Source organism: Hydra vulgaris, chromosome 09, assembly GCF_038396675.1.
Source record: "Hydra vulgaris chromosome 09, alternate assembly HydraT2T_AEP".
NCBI lineage: Eukaryota > Metazoa > Cnidaria > Hydrozoa > Anthoathecata > Hydridae > Hydra > Hydra vulgaris.
Genome location: NC_088928.1, coordinates 30,874,695 through 30,892,434, shown reverse-complemented (window position 1 = coordinate 30,892,434; position 17,740 = coordinate 30,874,695). Strand labels below are relative to the sequence as shown.

At 29.4% G+C, this 17,740-nt stretch overlaps 1 protein-coding gene across 2 annotated transcripts in view; it reads right to left on the bottom strand.

The window, feature by feature from the left end:
- Positions 1-10,397: 10,397 nt before the first annotated feature.
- LOC100208563 (N-terminal kinase-like protein) overlaps positions 10,398-17,740 on the bottom strand; it is a 79,288-nt gene continuing 71,945 nt past the window's right edge. For both annotated transcript variants that reach the window (XM_065805302.1, XM_065805303.1), the window contains exons 17-19: positions 13,523-13,618; positions 12,398-12,511; positions 10,398-10,783 (exon numbers count right to left, since the gene is read on the bottom strand). In XM_065805302.1, the coding sequence (XP_065661374.1) occupies positions 10,478-10,783; positions 12,398-12,511; positions 13,523-13,618 (516 nt within the window). In that variant the 3' untranslated portion in view covers positions 10,398-10,477. The remainder of the gene's footprint in view (positions 10,784-12,397; positions 12,512-13,522; positions 13,619-17,740) is intronic.

The window sequence follows — 17,740 nt, the reverse complement described above, 5'->3', positions numbered from 1 at the left end:
AACAGCAGAATTAACAGTAATTTTAATTCCTTCTTAGGTTTGCCACGATATACACATTTTACGTTTAGAGTAAAATTACCGTGACAGTTGTTGATGGAATTTAACCACTTTTCAAAATATGGCAAAAATTCTGTTTTATCATCAACAGTCATTAACAGAAGAAAACGGGACTGAGAATGGCTTTGACTATTGAATTTATTCCATATGATTACTAATATTTATAATATCAAAAAAACTGTCAATCATTGAACCTAAGTTAGTTGTAGCAAAAGCATCTGAAGATTCATAGTTAAGAAGGACTTTACTAACAGTAGTGCTAAGAACTTGAGCTGCCAATTTGACGTTCATAATAGAATAAGATGACAACTTAATGTGTTCATATGATAATTTATTGAAGTATATGTAAACCACATGTCTAGTCTTCTTTAAAAATGTCTGCTATGCGACTTGTTATTTTAAGAAGATGCAGGGGTAAGATATAAAGCATATATAACTTTCAGGACAATGGTTTTGATAGTTTTATATGTGACATCTGCATCCTTTTTATCATTAGAATTAGATAATTTTGAATGCATTTAAAAATTTTCGGTAAGGAGCAGCACCATCACAAGTTGTTGCTGTAACTTTTAACTTGCATTCCAGTTCAAATATACCAACAGCTTTCTAAAATTATGGAAAAATTTGGGCTGCATACACTTACATACACTTGAATATGTGAACACCTAGCTTATTTCTATTAACTTTGCGTTCTTCAAAATGTCTCTTGCATACATGTAAAGATTCACTAGCAATTTGTCTCTTAAAGCTGAATCAATCAAACGATCTTTTGTGATAATCTTTATCAAATTTCTTCTTTATTGAACATTATAGTCTGTAACTCTGACCTTTAGGAAGGCAGTATATACCATGCAAATAACGAGAAGTAGTTCAACCACATATTGAACAATTTACTGCAGGCATTGTTTTTTTTATTTTTTTATTTCAACTCTATATAAAAAATTGTTTTGCACCTTAAAGTAGGCTGGGTACAAGAACCTAACATCAACGCAGAAACTATTGTTCCCAGGCTGTGTTTCCAGATTATTCATTCTTATGACTATGTGCAAGCATAATTTTTAAGACCGAGTTTGTGAGTTATGTTATTGTATGTATATTAAAGAGCGCAGTAACAGTGCTTCGTACTCGAAAAGATTTGCAGTTAAAGTTTTTTCAAATACTGTAAAACAAAAAAAATGGTTATTTTAAGTTAAATAATGCATTAACTAAATAGTCAAAGTTAGTTGACTATTTAGTTAATGCATTTTTTGCATAATGCATTAACTAAATAGTCAACTAACTTTAGAGAACTGGATCTAAACAAAATACATTTCATCTGCGGGTTTTTTTATTGAAAGGGTGTTATAGATTAAAATTTATTGTAAAAATAACTCCACCGTAGATGATCATTATTTTACAGTTGGCAATATCAAAATTACGGAAATAAATATATTGAAGATAAAATTGTTAATGATCATCACTTTACATTTAATTAACAGTTTAAAAATGTTTTCATATTATCAGATTCTAATACATTTTTGTAAAAGCAAAAAATTAATCGTTTCAGCAATTCTAAACTTAAATATTTGAATGATTGAGTTTTTCTTATTTACAATGAACCCTTTCAGAATGCAAAAAATTAATTTTACTCACAATTGATTTATATGGGCCATAATAGAGTTTAATTGAGTTGCATTGAGCATTAGTATTATATATTTTTTAGTAACTATTAATTGTAATATTAGATTAGTATATGTACCATGGGCAGGAATGTTATGCATCTCGTTGTAACGGGTGGCCCAATATAAATGGCATAGGTAGTATTTTTATTATAACTTTTTTTAGCTAGAACAGTGAATTTTTTTTTAAAAGATCTATTATTATTATTCTCTATAAATCTGTCTTGATGCCTTTGTTTTATGGTTTTCAATTTTATTTGAAGTTAATGAAAACTAAAGATTTGCAAAAGCTTGTACTTTCTAAATACCAAAATGGTGATGATCCATCAAAAGTATTTGGTATTTTGATATTAAGGGTGTCATTGGGCTTCGTACAATAAATCGGTGGTGTCAAATGATCAAATGATAAAAGAGACACGCTCTATCAAGTTGAATGTGCATCAGGTGGTCCAAGATCAGTTCGAAAAATTGCAAACATTCAAAAAATCAAAAGTTGTCTGAAACGTAAAAAGAGGATTTCATCTCGAAAATTAGCTAATGAACTCAATATCTCCAGAACCAGTGTTCAAAGAATACTTCAAACGGATCTCAATTTGCAGGCATACAAACACAGAGTAAGAACCACTGCTTACAAATGGTCAAAAAATCAAGAGAATTAAATTTGTAAATTGGATAAGAAACCTTTTTCGAAAAGAACAAACTCTGAAAATTCTGTTTTCAGATGAAAAAAAAATTGATTTAAATGGTAAGTACAATGTCCAAAATAATCGCATATGGTCCACTAATCGTAATGAAGCTGATAAAGATGGTGGTATTAAACAGAAACAAAAATTCCCTCAAAAGGTAATGGTTTGGTTGGGAGGTTGTTCAAAAGGTGTTACACCACTGGTTATTTTGGACAAAAATACAGTAAACCATGACTGGTATATAAAAAAAGTGTTGCCAGTGGCCTTGAAATATGGAAACGAGATGTTTGGTGATGATTGGACATTTCAACAAGATTGAGCAACCTCACATACGCATCATTTAACTCAACAATAGTGTCATGATAATTTTCCTGCTTTTATTGACAAAAACCACTAGCCTCCAAACTCCCCCGATCTCAATCCTTTAGATTACTCAATATGGGATGAACTCGTTCACCAAATGAAATGGAATAAAATTAAATCAAAATTAACATTAATTCAAGAACTTTAACGAGCTGTAAAAAACATTAGAGTATATGTAGCTTTAGAAAGTTGTACTAGTTGGACCAATCGTCTATATCGTATTTCAAAAAATAATGGAGACTATTTACATTAAATAAAACATGTCATTTTGTAGAGAATTTAATAATAAATCTTTTTTAAAAAAATTCACTTTTCTGGCTTAAAAAATAACAAAGTTATAATAAAAATACTACCTATGCCATTTATATTGGGCCACCCGTGAAATCGAAAATATTATTTTACTCGTTTCTCTGTTCTTTATTAATCGTTCAAACCGGAAACACATAACAATATCAATTTTTAACCTTGTAATGCAGCAAAAAAAAGGCGTCCTTTTTTTTCGGATACCCATAATACGTTTCGCCATATTTTATTCAAGTGTTTGATATTGTTACAAAATAGATCCTCAAAGATTTATCTTAAGTAATAGATCCGTAAATGTATCCAAACCCTGTATTCCAAACATCGAATTATTTTGTGTATTCCCTGTATTCCAAACATCGAATTATTTGTGCATCCGTGGCGCAGTGGTTAGAGCGCTTGCTTTATAAGCAAGAGATCCAGGTTCAAAACGAGCCTTGGACATGTTTTCGCGTCACGGTAAGGAAGGAGGCGTGAACTTCCTGGATAAATGCACTTCCGCGGTGCTCTGTGACAAGACCGTTAGGACTTCTTGGGGCACCTATATAACAGTATTAAAAAAAAAAAAAAATTAGGAATTTAATGCATTTTATAGTATTTTATAACAATTTTATTGCAATTCAACAATAAAAACAAATCTTGAAAATAAAATGCAAAAATTGTCTTAAATAAATGAAAACCATGAAAGAATTGTCAGAAATACATAAATAAAATTGACTGATAAATAACATCTCCAAGGTAAACACAATATAAATATAGTTTTTGATGATAAACATAAAAATTTCTAATTCGCTGTCCAGTACTGTAGGTTGCATTTAAAAATTTCCCTTGTCTTCGTTCACAACAGTTTGTATTTCTAAGATGATTTTGAATGATTGCAAGATATTCAATTAAGAATCAATTTCAGTATTTCAAAACATTGTATTTTCTTTTTTGCTTCTCTTTGCTTTTGTACCAAATTTTTGGAATTCTATCTTGTTTTCTAATTATCTTCACAAGATTTAAGCAATAGGTTTAATTCTTCATCATTGGAGGCAAAAACAATAACATTAACAGCATGCATATACCTTTAAAATCAACAGCATACATACATAATACCTTTAAATTGTTACTACAAATGCAATAATCTCTATAAATCTTTCATCTCGCACTTCTCTTTCGAACTCACCCTATCATCGCACTACTTACTACTACCTTAAGACCGACTGGGATTCTTTTCACAATTTTCTTCATGGCTTTGGGCTGATGTTTATTCTCTCCTCTGATAAATACGCCCTCATAAATACGCCTCTGATAAATATGCTACGTAAACTCCTGGATCAGGAATGAAAGCTTTTATTTCTTTTCGTCGGTTTCAAGTCATTCTACCCCGTGGTTTTCACTCTGTTGTGCAGCTGCTACATCTAATTTTAATCATTTTTTCCCATCTTTTTCAAAAGAACAACTCACTTGAGAACAAAAGCCTATTTATTATTGCAAAAAATCAATATTAAAAGGTCTGATTTTAAGCTCCATTGTTCCTAGCTTACTAAATCTTACAATTTTTCTCAGATTTTTCTAATTTGGCTCGAAAGACTTTTGGAATATCTTTAACAGTGTCATTAACAAAGATAAGTCTAACATTCCATGTTTAATTTATGGGTTTGATCTTATTATCTCTCCCAAGTCAAGACAGAACTATTTGCATAAAATATTTTTTTAATTTGACTCATGAATAAGATTCATGAGTCAAATGGTTATACTCTTCCTGCCATTCCAGTTAAAAAGGTTAACCCATTGTTAGATATTCAAATCACTCCGTCTTCGTTGCTAAAGTTATAACTCAATTAAACTCTGATGGCTTGTGGTTTAGACTCCATTCCCGTCATAGTCTTAGAAAAGTAAAGAAAATAAAAATGTGAAAAGAAAAATGAAGAAAATTAAAATTTTTTTGAATAATTTCGACAAGATAATCGTGATATACTGAAAAGAAGGTGCAAATAAAAAAAAGTCCAAAGAAAAATGATTCTAGTGGGGTTACCATATTTCAAGTTAATTTAATAAAAACTTCAGATACTATTTTTATCAACAAGAAATTATTTTGTATGAGATTATATCAACTTTTTATCGATGCATTTAACATTAGCAGTTTCTATGACAAGACCTCAAAGTGTTCTTTAAATTTTCGCGTTTTTCATTTTCATGTAATTTCTATATTTATTCTTACATAATCTTTAATGGTAAACTTTTCTTTTTTTTACATTTTATATATTTGTATAAAATTTGTAATGTAATAAAGAACGGTAAAATTAAAAAAAAAACTTTTTTCCGGAACTCTCTCCAAACTATTTAATAAGGGGCCATCCATACGCAAAAATCTCCAGATTTTGATCCCCTCCCCCCTGTTGCATTTTGTACATTTTTTTACCCCCTCCCTATGCATACGCACGCTTGGTGGTCTTACTAAACCCCCCCTCCCTACGGTAGTCTTACCTCCCCCTTATCAAAGTTTCGTATGCTTGATGGTCTAGCCCCTACTCCAAACAAATGAACAAAAAAGTGATCACTCCGTGATCACTTTTTTGTTCAACCTTTTTAACCTTAAGGTGGTAGTCTACCTTAAAATATGAAAATTTTTAAAATTTCAAATTGTACTGTTTTACCCAATATTATATACGTAGAAAATGATGGTGATATTTGTTTTTCAAAAAAATATTTACAACTTATATGATTTTATCATTAGATATAGGTGGTATAATTTTTTTATATAAAAATCGAATAAATTATGCGATTTCAAAAAAAAAAAAAATTAAAATCGGATCTTTAGAAAAATTTTAAAAACGAAGCCTACTTGAGCTTGTTTTAATCATTGGTATGCATCTAAAAGTAATCCAGGACATCCACATGTAGTTTTAAAGTATAAACAAAAGTATAACTCGAAATATATTCGAAAAGATTCAATAGAAGCATGCTTTTGCTGCTGGCAGATATATTTTGTATTTATATATTATTATAGTTCTTAATTTACTATAATTTATTTGATTCGTGCTAGAAGTCCTACTTGTGTATTCAGTTAGATAATTATGATTATTATTCAAATTTAGAAAAAAATAATAAGTTTGGAAAATAAAACACTTGATGCTAGAAAAAGACGAAAGGCAGGAGGATCAAGAATTTTCAAAAAACGACGTTTTCATGGCAAAAGTTTTTTTAAAGCTCCTGAACCCAACATTGACTCGGAAAATAGTCTTGTTAATAGCATACCTTCAACAAGTAATTTAAATGCTTCAACTTCATCAAAGAAACTTAAATTATTAAATCATAAAGCAACAACAGTATCAGCAAAACGAACTTCATTACCTAATAATAAATCGAATTTTCCACACTGTTACATCATGTTGGATAGCTTTGTTTTAAAAAGTATCATAGATGAAATTGCTATGTGTCCTGAATGTCAATCGAGGATTATTGAACTTTCTACAGATTTATCAAGAAAGAAAGAACTGTCTGTTTTATTAGAGTTTACATGTACAGCCTCAGTCTGCTCATGGAGTAAAAGGGTTTACACTAGCCAAGAAATTGATGATGAATCTCGTGGGCAATATCAATCGGATGTAAATATGAGATCCATTATTGCTATGAGGGAAATAGGAAAGGGGCATGCTGCTTTAACAACCTTTTAAGGTTTTGTGAATTTACCTCCACCAATGCATAAAAAAACATTTCATGATATTCAAAGGAATATATTAGTGGCTTACAAGCAAGTTGCTCTAAACTTTATGAATAAAGCAGCTGTTGAGATTAAGCAAGGTCTTGGTGAGAATAAGACAGATATTACAGTTTCATGTGATGGCACCTGGCAAAAGCGAGGATTCTCTTCTTTAAATGGTGTTGTAACTATGATTTCAAACGATACTGAAAAATGCATTGACTACCGCATTAAATCTAAAGTATGCCATCAATGTGATAAATGGGAAACACAAAAAAGGCACTGATGAGTATGATGAGTTTCTTAGTACACATGAATGTAGCATTAACCATAAGGGCTCATCAGGTGCAATGGAGGCAGCCGGAATTGTTGAATGTTTTACTTCATCAGAGTCAGACAGAAATTTACGTTATGCTTACTATATTGGTGACGGTGACTCAAAATCTTATCTAGAAGTTGCTAAATGTAATCCATACAAAAATCTGATTGTCCAAAAGTTAGAATGTGTTGAACACATACAAAAAAGAGTTGGTAGCAGACTTCGTAAGTTTAAAGCCACTTATAAACTAAAATTGTCTGATGGGAAACCACTTGGTGGAAAAAATCGTCTGACTGAAAAAGAAATTAATAAACTTCAAAATTATTTTGGAATTGCAGTACGTCAATGTAATGGTGGAACAGTTTACCAGTTAAAAAAAGCAATAGGTGCAGTACATCACCATTGCTCAGATGCACTTATATTAGATAGACGCCACCAAATGTGTCCAAGAACCCCTGAAAGTTGGTGTAAATACCAGTCTGATAAAATAAATGGTACAACCCTATATAAAGAAAAACCAGGGCTACCCATTGTTGTAAGAGACATAATAAAACCAATTTTTCTTAGTTTAAGTGATGATTTACTAAGTAAGTGTTTGCATGGGCAAACACAAAACAACAATGAATCGTTAAATGGAATTATTTGGAAAAGATGTCCGAAGGATATTTTTGTTGCTAGAGACACATTAGAAATTGGTGTTTCATCTGCAATCATAAATTTTAATGAGGGAATAAATGGAGTTTTAAATGTATTTGCTATGCTAAATATGTATAATGGAAAATTTACGCAAGAGTTTTGCACAAATAAAATTTTTGTAAGAGTCGCTAATATGAATCTTAAGTCTACTCCGAAAGTAAAGCTTAAACGGAAAAAAAAAAGAGCTCAGCGTAAAGGATTTGCAGATGCCAATGAAGAATTAGAAGGAATTGTATATGAGACTGATATTTAAAAAAAAAATTTTTTCTACGTTATTATACAATTTTTTCTACATTATTATATATAGCGTTTTACTAATTTACAATTTACTTATTTATTGCTTCATGTATTTTTATTCTTTTCTTGTTTTTAAAGTGGTTTTTAAACTTTGAAGTCTTAAAAAAACATTTCTAAAGCCAATAATGATTTGAAACAGTTTGTTTTTCAAAAATAATGCTTTGTTAATGCAATTTGTGAGTTTTTGGCACAAATTAGACTAAAAGTGTTGGTTTTTCTTTTTCTTTTCTGTTTTTCTCAAAATAAGGTTTTTTGAAACGGTGCGATAAATAACTTTTCTCAATTAAATGCTATGGACCTGAAATTTGTTACATTGGTTCTTTTATATATAATCTATTAGCTGAATTAAAAAAAATTATTTTAACTTTTTTGGTTCTTTAGTTAATTGGGCTCAAAAGCTGTATTTTGGGTCAAAATTTTGCTGCCATTTTGAATTATCATTTAAACAAAATCTTTTTAATAATATTTTTTTTCCTTAATTCAGCGAATTCAACTTTATTATTAGATAATGTACAAAAAAATCCAGAACTGTATCTTTAATCATTCTTGAGTTATTTATCGCAGCGTAAATGCCCTTTTTTTGGTCCCGCGGACCAAAAAACAGTGTTCCAAAACCAAATTTGAAAATTTAAATTTAAATTCCTTACTTTTGTAAGGTTTTTTATATTGCAGCCAAAAATTGGGCTTTTTTATACAAAATTCTAGGATTTAGGTTTAAAGGTAGACTACCACCTTAACAGGCCATATATGTGATCTGCGTTCCACCTTTGTCGCCTCAATTTTTTGCGTTTGCATACATACGTTTGTTAGACCCAACCCCCCTCTTCCATACGCACTCGTACGCAAATTTCTTAACTTGTGACGCTCCCCCTCGGTGCGTACATAGTATATGGATGGCCCCTAAGTGCTTGACTGAATCTTGTTTCTACTCTCTATTATTAGCAAGGTCTTTAATCAAAAAAATTTCTAACATCCCACTTGAGTCTAATAACTTACTGTCTGACAACCGATATAGTTTTCGATCTTCTTGTTCTACGGCTGAGTTGCTAACTGCTACGAATGAAACATTCTATCGTGCATTATTTTGGAGGCGGCAAGGGCTGTTGCTCTTGAAGTATCTAAAGCTTTCGATAAAGTTTGACATGTCGGTCTTCTTCATAAGCTTACTTCTTATGGTATATCTGAGAAAACTTTTGAGATTATTAAATCATTTTTTTCTAACCGCTTTATCTAAGTCATTCTCGAAGACCAATACTTTTCTTTATTTCGCATAACTTCTGTGGTACTTTAAGGTTCTATCCTTGGTCCTGTATTTTTTCTTATCTACGTTAATGATATTCTTAACAATATTTTACATATAAAGTGGCTCTATTTGCCGATGACTTAACTGTATACTCCTTTTTGATCGCTTAGAACAAGCAGCCGATCTTGAATCCGATCACTCTTCTGTAATATCTTTGGCCGGGCAGTGGCTTATGAATTTTAATTCCAACAAAACTCAGTTATTTTCTGCAAACAACTATCACAATATTGTCGAAAGTCCTATATAAACGAATGGCAACCCTCTTCTTTGCGTCCTCTTGGATTATCATTCACTACAGACATTTCATGGCAACCATTTTTACAATCCATTGCAAAGTTAGCATCTGTTAATGCTTTTCTTTATTGTTCTTGTCATTATTATACTTAAGATTCTCTACCGATAAAAATTTCTTATTCATTATTATATACTGTTGTCGTATTTGGGTTGGTTCTTCTAATGACGCTCTTTCTTTTCTAGACAAGGTCTATTGTAAACGTAGTTGGACCTGTGCTATCTGCCAAGCTATTGCATCTCTTTTACTTTTCTACAAATACCATCATAGTTGCTGCTCAAACGAGCTTCTTGAGCTTCATCGACCAAATCTTGCTAAGAACATAATTGGATTTATTTAAATAAAAAAATGAATGCAAGTTCTAATTTTTTAGTTATTATATCAGAAATCTGTATATTTTGATATATAAGGTGGCTAACTTAATCTAACGAAAAATAGCATTTTATATGGTCTTAAAAACTACATGGTTTTCTCCTTAAACATTATATTGCATTAGTTAATACTCCTTCATGAACTAACTTAGAATGGCCAGGAATCCCTAGTCAAAAAGTCTTATAGGATCACATAGGAGTCCTATAAGTCCTATAAGATTCCTATAGGACGAATAAGGTTGCTGCAGAATTCCTATATTATCCTTAAGGATCTATAAGATTCTTATAGGACCAGTATGATACCTATAGGAACCCTTTAGCAATTTTAAAGGTATCTTTTTTGAGATTTAACAGTGATAAAAGAGTATCAACTAAAAATATTTTATTTTAAAAGTTAAATTGTAAATAAGTTATAACAAAAATAAAATTCATGTTTCTGTTGTCTTTTTACTGTACCCAATTTATATCACTTGTATCTGTAACTTTTTTTACTGCACCTAATTTTAGAGCACCAGCAGATTTTCCACGTTTTTCTTGATTGACTTGTTCTCGCTGTAAATTTCTTTCTTGCTTTCTTCGTTCAGCTAATTCTTTACGCAAGTCTTTTTCTGATGAATCTTTTTTTGTACAAACATTTGCTTTGGCGTTGAAATTATCTTCAAGATCTCCCCAAGTGTCTTCCCAGCTGTCACCAAATTCTTTTTCAATAGGACTGTTATTTTGTACGGGGGACAGCTTATTAGACACAGGTTTCTAAATTCAGTAAAAAGCTGAAATTAAAAATTTGTGAACTATTGAAAACTAAAATTTATTTAAAATTTAATTAACTAATAATAAGGAAAACTATTATTAAAGTATAAGTATTGGGGTCTGAACGATTTTTTGCCACCTTCACACAGCACTAATGTCTCAACATTTTTAGAATCGATGTCTTTTTTCACTTATTAAATGAATTACGACAACATTTGGTTCTAATTTTAAGACTAAGAAATAAGAAACAGGATTCAGAAATAAGAAGCATGATTTAGAAATAAGAAGTAGGATTCAGAATTAAGGATTCGGAAATAAAAAGCAGGATTTAGAAATAAGAAGCAGAATTTAGAAATAAGACACAAGATTTAGGATTAACAAACAGTTTTAGTTGAATTCCTCAACCATCTTTATACAGATAGTTAATGCGTTTAGTGCAACGTTCGAAAAATTATTTGTATATTAAAAGAAATTCAGTTTAAAAATCACAACACATTGTTAAAGAAGTTTAAACTTCAATACTACAAGAGTATTATTTCAATTCAAAATAAAAATAAAAACCACAAAAAATTTAAAATTAAACGGTTAATTAAAATTTCATTTTTAAAAAAAAAAGGCGTCTGTCCAAAAGTTTAAAAACAGTATTATCCCTCGCAACTAAATCAAATTTTGCAGACAAAAGCAAAATTGAAGGCTAAAGCATTTGTGAAATTTCTAAACTTTACAGAGTTACACAATGAAAACGTAACTTTATAACTGAAAAGGCTGACAGATTATTAGTAGGGTATTCCAAGAATAATTCTCGCAAGACTATAATTGAACCTAAATCAATTATGCATCAGGTTCATGGCACAACCGGTTCATGGCATCAACTAAACGTTGATTACAACAAAATGATCTTTATGGCTGCCGTCCAGTTAAAAAACCGCTGATATATGAAAGACATTTAGTAGCCAGAAAATTTTTTTTGCAAAAAAATCATCTTTATTGGACAGTTAACGACTGGTCAAAAGTCCTTTGCTATGATGAATCAAAGTTTATTCAGTGGTCACAGTATAAAGTATGTCAGATGTCCAATATGAGACGGACTCAATGCAAAATATCAGTTGCTTGCTGTTAAACATGAAGGAGATTATGGTTGTTTTAGAGTATTTTAGTCGTGACCATTCATCTCAAAATGTAGAAAATGTTTTACTAGAAAAATGCAAAAATGAGAGATTTTATTTTCAAAATAAAATCTTATGCAAAAAATAATCACAGTCTTGAAAATTTTCAGGGCATGTTTTTGCTATTTTTTTGCAATGATCTATTAAAAATGAAACAAAAGTTGTTTAGGTACACCCCCAATATTATATGGTCCAAAAAATGCTGATTATATGGCAAAATATCCTTATATGACATAAGGTATGACCGTGACATAAGTATGACAAAGCAAAAGTTTAAAGTTAAGAACTTATCTGAAAGTTACTTAACTTAAAATACCAAATAAATTCGGGATCAAATCTGGTCTTAGACATTTGAGAATAAAGCCATCGTAATAGAACTTTGATAATAAAAACCATCATCATTAATGAAAGTCATTCATTGTTAATGGAAGCTATTATAAATGAAAATTACCTTTGATATGTCTTTTGACATATTAACGGTGTTGCTAATAGACTGTTCATCTATATTACTTGTAATTATCTTTTTTTTTATTTCAGTTGGCTCACTTTTGGTTATGAATAATGCCTACAAAAATTAAATAAAATACAAAAAATATATTAAATAAAAAAAATATTCATTATCAATGTTAATAACTAAATTATCTTAAATAATACAGAAATCATTTTAATAAGCTGTATAATATAAATTGGTGAGTTTATTACACAGCTTTATGATACATATATTATACGGCGTTTAATCATCATTTATCAACGTTCATTAAGCAAAGTTGCTTTAAACCTTAATAAGACTATAAAACTATAACATGCAAAATTTGAAAGTAGAAGGTCTTCCCAATTTGATTTAAATTTTTGACAAAATTGCTTACAAAATAGAGTATGGTTATAAATTGAGTTTTTTAAAACAGAAAAAGATATAAAACTTTGTTTATGTGTTAGCGTATATAATAAAGGTACTATTTTATTCAAATTAATAAAAATAATAATAATAGGGGGGTGCCATAAAAATATTTGTTGATAAAAAAACAACAACCTCAGATCCTAAAATTTGTAGACTAAAAACAAGGCCCAAAATTATTAACTGACAAAAAAAAGCATAAAATCCTATCTTGTTTATGTTACTTATTTAAATTAATATTTTGTATGTTGTTATATTTAGCCTTTGAAAGCAATAAATATTTTTTTACAACAATCTATAAACAATTACATTAAGCATGTATGTTAATACTCATAAATATTTGTAACACTAAATTTCAATAATTTTATATACACTAAAAATTTACTTAATTAATATTATTAATTAGTAAAACTTAAAAGTTTGTTGACTAATCTTTTTCTAACTAAAATTATTTTAAGGTTATTTGACTGATTTCACTAAAATATTTGTTAATTACTTTTAATTTGACTGAAAAAATAGTCAAATAATTTTAGACTAAAAAGTTACCTAATCATAATTTAACTAAAACTAACATTAACTTCCATTTTTTCAGAGCAATAATATTTTTCATAAATATTTTATAATTTTACTTAAAAATTTTATACCCATAATAAAATAAAATACTTAATCATAATAAAATACTTTATCCTTAGATTTTTGATCATTGAAATCCCAATCATCGCCTTCACCCCAATTTCCATAATCACTATCGCTGCTATCATCATCTTTAGTGTTTCTCTAAAATAGAAATGATAAATAGAATCTTAAGAAATTAAAAATTAAATATAATGGAAGCTTTCTTTTAAATTAAAAATATTATACAAAAAATAAAAAATAAAAAAAACAACCATCCTGGATATCTCAAAAAAAAATTTATTTGCTTTTCAAAAAATGAAAAATTGTTTTACTGCTAATTAATTAATAGAGATTTGATGCTTGGTTATTTTAATTCCCTCAACAACAACAACAACAACAACAACAACAAAAAACAACAAAAAAAAAACAAAAAACAAGTAGAGTAAAATGGGGTCAAATGGAATAGTTAAGGATTTTAATTATTTATTTTTTACGGAAAAAAGATTTTTAATTTTTAAGTTGTAGAGAATACTGAGCTGTATTTAAATATATAAAAATCAAATAATTTTTTTTTAAGTTTTTAATGAAAATTTTTTTGATTAAAAAAAATTTATTCCATTCTACACTGACATTCGGGGAGAATGAAATATGCAAATATATGTGTAATTAAAACAACACTTAATTAAAAAACAAAAAGCAATCAATAATAACAATTAAAAAAATAATCAATAATAACATTTAAAAAAACAATCAGTAATAAAATTTAAAAAATCAATCAAATAAAATAAACTTTTTTATTCTTAGGATGATGTTGAGTCATTTAGAGGTACTAGAGGTTGAGTTGAGTTTTCAGTTGTGCTGCACTTTTTGGTGCAATAATACTCAGTGCCATTTTACGTATTGCTTTGGTATGCATGTTTTACATAGCCAAACCTTGCAACTTGAATTTTCACACTGGTACCATTCATATTTTGACTTGCTGAAGCTTCGCCTAAAAACTTTTCTTCACTTTTTACACTTAAATTGGTTTGCAGCTTAAATTTTAGTTAGACTTAATACTTGGTTTATTTGCTGTTCGCCATTAGAGCTAAGCTTATATTGTTTTTTTGCTTGCTTTGCTGCTTTTTTGCTCTTAGCATCTTTCAATCCTTCAAGTATTTCAGGTTTATTGAGACACTCCCCTTCGAATCTTGGCACATCTACATTTTTTCTTTTTTTTTTTTGTGTCAAAGTGTTGGATACGAAACATTTGTTGCAAAGCTGCTGCAAGTGATTGGACTGATTGCAGTCGTTTTTCAACCTTTCATTTTGAATAGCCGCAGTTACTACAACATTGAAGGTTGTTTGCAGACAGGGTGACTTTTGGTACTATCATAGATTCTGGTTGTTGAGATGATGAAGGCTCAGGTTCAGATGATGGTGTTTCAAAGGTATTAGCAACTTTTCAAAGGTATAGCAACTTTGACTGATCGATTTTATTAATGTTGAATGGAAACAAACCAATATTCTGAAACCCAGTGACTATTTGGGTACGTGTAAAAACATTACAAGAGCTGAAAAGTTTTTTTGAAGGTGACTAAAACGTTTCTTTGATAAGTTGCTGAACTCTGTCTCTGCATAAAACTGTTGAAGTAATTTGCGTCAAACTCTTTTGAAATGGCAATAAACACCAACATCTAGTGGCTGCAGAATATGTGACAAGTGAGCTGGTAAGGAAATTAACAAGATATTGTTTTTGATGCCAATAAGTACGAACCGATAAGTGACATATGTCACAGTCCATCTACAACTAAAATACGAAACCTAAAATTAGATAACTATAATTAGATTCATGTAATCTTTTGTGAATGTAAAATTAGATAAATATAATCAGATAAATATAATTAGATTGAACTAATTACCTGGAATTTTCTTAATGGCGGGAACATACACGTTAGTGAACCACTACACAAATTGCTTATCTTTTATCCATCTGGATGGAGATATAGCATATATGGCATCATCTGGACCACTTAAACACTTATCTCTGTACAGACGTTTTTTTGATTTAAAAATAATGTATGGAGCAAGACAATTATCAGCAGCATTAATGCAATTTCCAACTGTATAATGGATTTTTTATTGTTGCCAATCAATTTCAATGGTCGTTTTGCACCACGCCAGCAAACTATATTTTACTAAGAGAAGCCAATTTCATCAAAATTCCTTAAATCACATGGAGCATTTTCATTGATACATGCTACTTTGAATTCTCTTTGCATTATGTTGAAATACTTTGCTACTATTTCTTGCGTGCAAAGAAGCTGCTCTGAGTGATGAAATATTGCCTATGGCTCTAATGCTTAACCTGTGACTCCACCAGGTTATGAAAAGGTTATAATCTCTTCCTGATGCACCATTAGAAAACAAATGAGATTGACATTGGTGTTGAATACAGTTGGTAACTAGTGTGATGACGTTATTGTAAGTTCTACCAAAGCCCCAGTCAGATAATTTAATGAATGTATCTACCAAAACTGATTTAAGTTGTTTTGACAATTTTGTGCTTGAACAACTGCCAACTGTTTCACCTATGCTGTGGACACACCTGTCAAGAGTTGAATGATTTAGTAGTTTTGTTAAGTGAAAATTCACTGCTTTGTACTTTAACCACCACAAGCGCAACTTGCTCTTTGGTGTATAGTTTTTTTTTTCTTTGCATGCAAGTTGTTTCGAGGCATAATTTATATTAAAATAGATTTAACATTAATCCATTTGAAATTTATGCACAAAATTTATAAAGATAGCTTGGTCACTTGAGACTTAATTAATAAAAACGCATTTAACAAGAGTAACTAGCGTATTTCATTTATTCATTAGAATCATTTAATAAAAGCAGTCAAAGTCATTCATTTAAATTCAGAAAAATTTCATTGAAGAAATCTTTTCAACACAAAAAATTTTTAACTGTGAATTTATTGGTCACTTGAGATTTAATAAAAAAAGCAGCATTTAAAAAGTGAGCTATTGCTTCACTTATTATTAGTATATTTCATTCCCACAATTCTCCTTTTCCATTTTTTACTCATAACTTTTTTTCCTAAAGCACAAATTTAATTTTGAAAAAAGATTCTTGATCAGCATAAAAAATAATACCAGAAAACTTTTTAAGTTCTATGATATCAAATTTAACTTCCATGATTTTCAAGTTCACTTTTCAAAAAAATAAAAAAAAATCTTATAAGGCATACAAAAACTTAAAAATTTATTATCATTTTTTTTAAAAATTTGATATCATCTTATTCAGAAAGGTATTCTCTACAACGTGATTTTAAAATATTTGCAAAAAGATTATCTAATAATTAATTAGGAACAAAAAAATAAACACTGTCATTAATATTTCATTCTACCCGCTATTTCATTTTACCCTGTTTTACTCTATGTGTTTTTTTTAAATCAATTTTTGATAGAATAATTTCATTTAATATAATCATTTTATATTAAATGTTATATTAAATCTTAATCTAATTTAACAATCATTTTTTTCTTTCAAGAAAAAATGTTTAGTCAGCAAACTACTGTGATAACTCCAGTAAACTTTTTCAAAAAATTCTTAATTTTTCCAATTGATTTTTAAAAATTTACTACCCACACTTCCTTGTAAATATTAGGGATGTTTAACAACCTTGTGCAACCTCTAAAAATGCTTCAAATCACCTCAGATTTTTATCTAATTTTTGTTTTATTAGATGGATAAGAATGGGAGGTTCCAATGTACACTTCTTAAAAAAATATTTTTTTTGGACCACTAATATGGATTAAACCATATTGCTAGTGATTTATTTGATGTCTGTCTTATCTATAACAATTCAAATTTCTGAAAATTTTTTATTCTTTTTCTGATGTCGATTTGATGATCAAAATAATTTATAAATTAAAAATTTTACTTTTATTCTTTTTTTTTTTTCAAAACCTTTTTTTGCGCTCCACTCCACTTTCTTTTGTGTTTTTTGCGCTCCACTCCACTTTCTTATCTTTTGTGATTTTTGCACTCAGGCACTCAGACCACTTACTTAGCTTTTGTGTTTTTTGCACTCAGGCACTCAGACCACTTACTTAGCTTTTGTGTTTTTTGCACTCAGGCACTCAGACCACTTACTTAGCTTTTGTGTTTTTTGCACTCAGGCACTCAGACCACTTACTTAGCTTTTGTGTTTTTTGCACTCAGGCACTCAGACCACTTACTTTTGTGTTTTCTTTCTTTTATTCATAAAATAAGCAGTTGTTTTCAAAATTTGAAATGAT